The following is an 8353-nucleotide window of genomic DNA, read 5'->3' as shown; positions in this document are numbered from 1 at the left end:
TCTTTAATTGATTATGTGTGGGCAGGTGTGAGGGCAAGTAGTGCCCTATTTAAGGATGGATTGTGTGTACTGTCATTGAGTCTCTGATGAAGCGCCACTAAAGGGCGGGAAACGCGTCAGACTACCTTTTCTTCTATGTCTGTGTTGGTAATACTTATACAATAAACTTGTGAAGTTAACTGTGAACTCGTGTGCAGCCCTTCAATTGCTTATAATACCGGTGCACTATGTGCGCCCTGATCTAAACCATATAAATATATATAACAATCGATAGTCAGTATTTGTTCCATATATAGTGCTCTTGGAGAACAAATGGTGGATCCTTATAAATTGGACTACAATACAGCCCCTCCCATGCTAACATTAATAATAATTCCTTAATCGGTGTCTATATCCTGACTATATTGCATATTCTTGTCCATATTGTGTTTTTAATATATTTGATTTTTTAATTTAAACTATTAAAAGTTATGTTTTAAACACATCCCCCTTCTTCCGGGGCCAGACTCATTTTTTTGTTCATCAACCGAACATATTAAGTAGTGTTGTGAGTGCTTTCAAGTACACTCTTTTGCAAGTGTCTTTCACTTGTTTTTTTCTTTGAGTTCAATAATGTAGGTGCAAATACTGTAAAACTTACTATCTTGCACGTGTTTGGACTTGGCGCTTACAAAGGCGAGTTCACTATAAAAAAAACGTTCACTAAGCCATGATCATGTCTGAACATCTTTGCAGATACAATATTGCAATGGAGAAGTTTCAGACTTGACAGTTTCCATACTGTTTAAATCCAGTATGAGAAGATATCATAAGTCTTTCTAATAGAAACCCAGTCTTCTTGTTTTCAGATGTAGATCACCCAAGTGCTTTCAAATCAATGAATGTAAATATTGTAAAAACAATACTTTTTAAATATTAATAGCGGCAATATAGTGATTGAGCAAACATGTCCAGTATACCGACAATGTCTGCATACAAATGGAATTCAGATGGTTTAGCAGTGATATGGATGGGTTCAGACTGCAATAGGTTAACCTCACACATGTAAATGAGCATTTCCCTTACACAGTGAACAAAAGGGTTAACTAAAACAAACTTTACTGTAACCTTAAAGGGATACTAAACCCATTTTTTTTCTTTAATGATTCAGATAGAGCATGCAATTTTAAGCAACTTTCTAATTTACTCCTACTATCAATTTTTCTTTGTTCTCTTGCTATCTTTATTTAAAAAGCAGGAATTTAAAGCTTAGGAACCAGACCATTTTAGGTTCGGAACCCTGGATAGCGCTTGCTTATTGGTGGCTACATTTAGCAAACTAATAAGCAAGCATAACCCAGGTTCTCAACCAAAAATGGGGCGGCTCTTAAGCTTTACATTCCTGCTTTTTAAATAAAGATAGCAAGAGAACTAAGAAAAATTGATAATAGGAGTAAATTAGAAAGGTGCTTAAAATTGCATGCTCTAAATAGTGTATATGTCAATTTTTGGGTGACTTTCCCAATTTATATCCCGAATTACTTAAGAACTGAAAAGGTCTTTTGGAAACTTTTCTGTTGAAGACACCTTTGCAACTGTGGGTTTTTATGCTCAGTGATCACTTGTAAAACTGACTGACCAATTCGGCCAGAAAGCAAAAAGCCATTTCGGGAGCAAAACTTATTCTGATAAATCCAGACGTAAAGGGACATGAAACTCAATTTTTTTCTTTCATAATTCAGAAAGAGCATGCAAAGACTTTCCAATTACTTCTATTATATAATTTGCTTCATTCTCTTAATATACTTTGTTGAAAAGCATATCTAAATGGGCTCAGGAGCTGCTGATTGGTGACTGCAAATGTGCATTTCTACTTCTTCAACAAATTATACCTAAAGAATAAAGCAAATTAGATAATAGAAGTAAATTGTAATGTTGTTTAAAATTGTATTCTCCATCTGAATCATGAGAGAGAAAAAAATGGATTTCATGTCCCTTTAAATATGAAGAAACATGTCTGCCAGTAAGCATCAGTTCAGGGTAGAATGTATTGCTGTACTTCCACTTTAGGAGTTAATGGGTTCAATCCAAACATGCTTTGGCTTTAAAATGTAGGTAAAGTCGTTTTAAACTTACTGTAATTTAAAATACACTTTTTGTTGTTATTACTTTACAGGTCTTAGAACCTGACACCCAGAACAGATCATGTGGGGGATCTTCTGAATGCCAACTTAAAGGGACATGAAACCCAACATTTTTCTTTCATGATTCACATAAGGATACCATTTTCAGAACATGTTTCTAGTTTACATTGATTATTACTTTGTTCATTTGGTATTCTTTGTAGAAGTGAATTCTTAGGTGGGTAGTGAGCACATATCTGTAGTTATAGGGCAGCAGTTTTGCTAGAATGCTTTTAAGCACAATGTATAAGCTGCCCTATAGTGCCCCAGACTTGTGCATATCCACATACCTGCTATTCAACAAGATGTTAGTTTTAGAAAATTAGCTTTTTTTTATATTTTACTCTCTATCTGACTCATGAATGAAAAAATTGGGTTGATTCCCGTTTAAAATGTTCATGCTGTTCAAATATCTAGTTTTTCTAATTTTCAAAATCAGGTCACTCTAGTTTACCCCCCTCTTATTTCATGTCCCCCCCATAACAATGCCTCCTTTACCCTTGATAAGTGCTGTGCTCCCTGGCGTCTGTCACGATTTCATGAGGATGTGCCGTATGATTTCTAGTACTTGCTGTGCCCTCCCCTTCCCCCTCTGTCATGCAGACATCACAGCTGGCTATTTATTCCCTCTGCATCTCAACCAGTGTTCAGAACATCAGCTGGAGTCTACAGACATCAGGAAAAGCATCAGAATCATTTTCAAACCCCAACATCTTTTTTACCAAGTAAGTCTACATTTTCATTTAACTAACACAGTTTTATTCTACAGGGGACATGGGAAGATGAATATTTCTTTTATTCATTAATACAGCAGACTTTAAACAAGTTTTTATTTGTATTAAATAGAAATGATACACAGTTAATGAACTGAGCTTATTATGCTGCAGTACAAATAATCATTGTTTTTGTCATTTGTTGTATAATGAATGATAAATCACCACCAAGTCCTAACTGATGTTAACTAAGGGTAGATTGGTAGATTTTGTCCCAAAAAATACTACAATGTTTGTAAACTTCTGACCTCTTTTTTTTTGCACTTTTATATTCTTGAAGGTTTGTTCTTTTAGATTTTGCACATTGTGACTTTTAATGCAACCTTACAAAAAAGATGAGTTTATAGATAATACAATTAAGCATTTAAACTGAATAAAACCAAAACCATTTAAATGGATGCTTGCTGATTAAAGGGGCATGAAACCCAAATATGTTCTTTTGTGATTCAGACACAGCATGCAATTTAAAAAACGTTTCCACTTTACTTCTATTTATCAATTTTGCTTCATTCCAATTGCATTCTTTGTTGAAGAGATTCCTAGGTAAGTGTGTGGAGCACTACATGACAGGTAATAATGCTGCCATCTAGTGCTCTTGCAAATGCAAACACATTTATGCAAAACTGCTTCCTTATAGGGCTCCAGGCATGTGTACTCTCCTGAGCTTATGTCCCTGCGTATGTCCCTGAAATATAAATGGCTTTCATGTAAGATATAGAAATATATATAAATATTTGTCCAACCAGGGTTCTAAAAATGTGAGGTTCACTTCTAAATAGTCAGACCAGATGCTATGTTTTGTATAGATTTGTCAGCCCATACTCATGCAGATACATTTGTTTATTTAACTACAAAATATTGTCTTATAAACCAAGAAACAATTTATCCCTTGTTTGCTAGAGTTTATATATTTTTTTAAACAACATCCATTCTGTGTTTTTGAATAACTTGCTATGTTTGTATTAAAGACTCAAAGTCTGATTTCACCATAACTATTTACTTACAGCTAGGGTACGGTATACTGATTTACCTTTTATATGCTTGATCATAGCTACTTTAGGTTTATTATTTTACATAGATTTGCAATGTTAAACAGAGGGACATTTCTCTAATAAATGTTATACAATAGAAATCTCTGCAGTCTGGATTGTCAAAGAATCATTTATTCTAAAGTCTAATCATTTTGTTAGAAATGAATATTTTCTCTTTAATAAACAACAGATTCTTGTAAACCATTTTGTGTTGAAAAAAAAATCTTATTACAAATGTGTCTGCCATATGCTTTATTACCACACTGCAATAACTAGGAGAGATTACAAGCCTTTAGTCAGCGCTCAGGGCATGCAGAGTTGACAAATGCATGTGCACATAGCTTATCACTGAACCAGAACTGAGTTACTTTACTGTTACTACTGTACAGTTCAATGCCACTAATATGTCCAGCTGCAGAATACTGAGAATTATTTTGATATCCCCTCTGGATTGGTTGCAGCCTATCCGAAGCTGACATAGAATGCATGGGAACAAATTTGGATGTCAGTGGTAACTAAAGGAAATAAAAAAAAAAATATTCAATCAAAGCAATTAATAGAATGATGAAACCTTACCATTAAATTAACACTATAGCCTCATAAAAACTTAAATAAAATGCTTTATGAATTATGATGTATTGAATCTGCTAAGTAACTGCATAAGACCTCTCCAATAGTAAAATTCATAAAAAAGTAAGCAAATATTAATGCAAAGCAAAATTCCATATTCATGTCATGGCAGTTTGCATTGTTATAATGATTTCTAGAGATTGCAGAAGAGCAATTTGACTCTCACAGAATATTATGTTTTTATTTCTTTGTCAACTTCGGTTAACTCTATCTGCTCATTTATAATATCATTAATAAGCATTATGCTCTTTTCTCATTCCAGGTGAAGTTCCACGGCTAATAGCGGAGCCCATATTGATGCACTCAGACTGGATCTGACTACAGCTTCAATGTTGACAATGGAGGCAGAAAACGGGACCTCAACAAGCCCAACTGTCAACTTTTATCAGGATTCCCCCAGTCCTGTGAACAGTATGCAGAAGAGTAATGAATACTTTTACATCCTTATTGTTTTTTCTTTCTATGGTGTGTTCCTAATGGGGATGATGCTGGTCTACATAAGGGCCAAAAGGAGGGAGAAAGAACCTAAACTATTGCTGCTTTATAAGGACGAGGAGAAGCAGTGGATGGAGTATAGGAAAACTGCAAGTGCATCATCTATAAGCAGAATTCTCCAACCTCCTAACGTGCTCAATGTCCTCCAGGAGAGTGTGGGACCAGCTTTCTCCTGCACTGCTTGCAATCTAGAGGGCAGCAGCATGAGCTCAGAGTCCTCCTCTTCCGATGTCCACTTAACCATCCAAGAAGAAGCTACAGAAGGAATTCTTAATGAAAGAACAGAAGAGAAGAACGAGGGCCTGGGGCAGACACCCTAGCGATGTTAAATGTTAGGCACATAAATTCACTCAGGAATCTTTAAGATCTCTGTACATGAGATATGTGTCCAGTTTTTACGGTCAAGTTCTGTAATGAGCTTCTGTTACAGGTTAGAAGCGCAAATGCAGCACATACACATCCGTAATTGTGCGGACAATGGCAAAGCTGCTTTCCTTCCAGCAGCTTTGAAATAAGAGAATTCAAAGTCTATGAGATGACAAGGTTTTCTGAACTTGGCTCTAGAAGAAATAACAACAACAACAAAAGGGCAATGCCTCTTTCCCCAAAATTGTTGGCTACAGACTGTAATTGAGAATGGCATACACCGGAACTGGGCGAACAAATCCTGCTTTATATGAAGTTTGTAAAGTTTGTATTTCTGCATAGGTTAGTTTTACAGATCTAAACGCACAATAATAAGTACTCACTGGACCTACTGCTGTATAAAGTAACAGCTAAGTTCTTGATATATTGAGTATCTGACAGCACAAAGACATATTTCTTGGTGTGTGTGTAGTCTCTCTGTCTCACTTCACTGTAAATATAGGTAATGTCATCATAAAATATTTTAAGACTATAAAAAAGGTAAATAAAATGGAGAAGTAATTATTTATATTATTCTTAGAATTAAAAATGAAGATAAACATATTAAAAACTGATAGATAAATTATTAAATTAGCTGACTACTGATAAAAATCTTAAAGGGACATGAAACCCTTTTTTGTTAGATAGAACAACTTTCTGATTTAGTTCTAACTTTCTAAATTACTTCTATTATCAAACTTGCTTTATTCTCTTGGTATCCTTTGCTGAAGGAGCAGCAATGTACTACTAGGAGTTCACTGAAAACATCTGGAGAGCCAATAACTAGAGTCATATATGTGTATATTGGTTTTCATCAAAGAATACCAACAGAACAAAGTAAATTTGTAAATAGAAGTGAAATTAAAAGTGTCTTAAAATCACATGCTCTATGTGAATAAAGGAAGTTACATTTAGACTTTCCTAGCCCTTTAATAGAGTTTATAGTATCCTACACTTGACCAGCATTAGCTGAGTAACCTATGCTATAGCGCAGTTTAATAAAATGAAATGTCTCTTGAAGAGAAGCACAGATTTCTTCCTTCAAGATATTTAACATCCCTGTGAGTCTATTCCAAATGTCTCCTGTAAAAGCTGCAGTCAGAGTTACAACTGAAGGCCAAAGTGTATGGAAAATTTCCTCCCGAGCACACAAATTGCACAGCTTCTAGAGCTGAGCCCTGGAACAGCCAAAAAAATATGTATCTGGAACTTCTCTGAATGTTGTTTTTAAAAAAAACAGAAATGCAATGCAAACATGATAGGGGTTGTCTCTGTTTAGGGAGACTGTCGTGCATAATAGTTATGCCTAAAAGCTACCATAGCTGCAGTAGTTTATGTTTCATGATATATACCTTCATGTGCTTTCAAACGTATCTCAGGTCTTTTGCAAAATATAGATGATCAAAAAATGTAGCCAAAATATAGTGTTGCACGTTTTTGCAGTGCACAAATACATATGTGTATGTATATACACACATACATACCTTTATGCACACACAGACACACATGTGCGTACACACACCCTCATATACTGACACATACATACCTTTATGCACACACACACCCTCAGATACACACACATACATACCTTTATGCACACACACACGTGTGTACACACACCCTCATATACACACACATACATACCTTTATGCACACACACACACACACACATGTGCGTACACACCCCCTCATATACACACACTCACATATACACACACATTCATATACACACATTCACATATACAGACACACATACACACACACAGTCATGTACACACACTCACATATACACACACAGTCACAGACACACATACACACACAGCCACTGACACACATACACACACAGTCATATACACACTCACATATACACAGTCACAGACATACTTACATTCACACACAGTCACTGACACACATACACACACAGTCATATACACACTCACATATACACATTCACAGACATACTTACATTCACAAACACAGACACACAAAGTCACATACACAAAGTCACAGGCACACACCCAGTCACATACACAAAGTCAGAGACACACACAGTCATATACACACACAGTCACATAAACACACATGTTAACAGACACGCTCACATACACACACACACACACACACACACATATATGTGTGTGTATATATATATATATATATATATATATATATATATAAATAAATAAATTATGAGATCCATTTGTGGGGCTTGGTGAGCTTATGTAGAGTCAATAAAGTGCCTGAGTTTATGATCAAATACACTAAAACCATATTATAACCTAATTTATTTTTGGCATTGTGTGATATCTTAACAGTGCTGAATTAATATGTAAAATACTGTATATATGTCTTCCAGTGTTTCACGTTGTAGATACATTGCATCTTGTGTATTATAAATAAAATGGTTTTATTTAAATAAATACTTTTGTAAAAAAAAATATGAAGATCCGTGTTTTTGTTTAAATATGAACAAATGTATATTATGACACTAAAACTAGAAGTAAGGATTTGTAAGAGTATTATAGCTACAGGTCATTAAGTGATAATGCTGATAAAGAGCACAGGTTACTGCTACTCTTAGATTTAAATTATTTCATTTCTTTGTTATTTTATATAATGAATAAACTGAATATACTTTGTTGATTATGCCCCATATAATAAAATTAACAGCTAGTTATATTTGATTTTTGATTGACACTTTTATGCAATAGCTTTAAAGGGATCTTTTTGTTAATATAAAATAGTCAAAGTGTAATAGTCATATATTGAAAAATGTAACATAATTCTGATTATGAACATGATTCAGGTTTTCAGCTACCCATGCCAGTATTGTGTCCTTGTTAAATGAACAAAAAAC

At 34.6% G+C, this 8353-nt stretch overlaps 1 protein-coding gene across 1 annotated transcript; it reads left to right on the top strand.

The window, feature by feature from the left end:
* Positions 1-2796: 2796 nt before the first annotated feature.
* On the top strand, positions 2797-7934 carry KCNE4 (potassium voltage-gated channel subfamily E regulatory subunit 4). The gene is made up of 2 exons (XM_053708989.1): positions 2797-2887; positions 4859-7934. Exon 2 carries the CDS (start codon positions 4926-4928, stop codon positions 5409-5411), a length of 486 nt encoding a protein of 161 aa, XP_053564964.1. The 5' UTR covers positions 2797-2887; positions 4859-4925; the 3' UTR covers positions 5412-7934.
* Positions 7935-8353: the final 419 nt, after the last annotated feature.

The sequence above is a fragment of the Bombina bombina genome, chromosome 4 (assembly GCF_027579735.1).
Source record: "Bombina bombina isolate aBomBom1 chromosome 4, aBomBom1.pri, whole genome shotgun sequence".
Lineage (NCBI taxonomy): Eukaryota > Metazoa > Chordata > Amphibia > Anura > Bombinatoridae > Bombina > Bombina bombina.
The sequence above is the reverse complement of the archived record's forward strand: the minus strand, read 5'-3'. Positions and strand labels throughout refer to the sequence as shown.

Coding starts and splice junctions, on each gene's coding strand:
- KCNE4 (XM_053708989.1), top strand. CDS start 4,926: ATGTTGACAATGGAGGCAGAAAACGGGACCTCAACAAGCCCAACTGTC.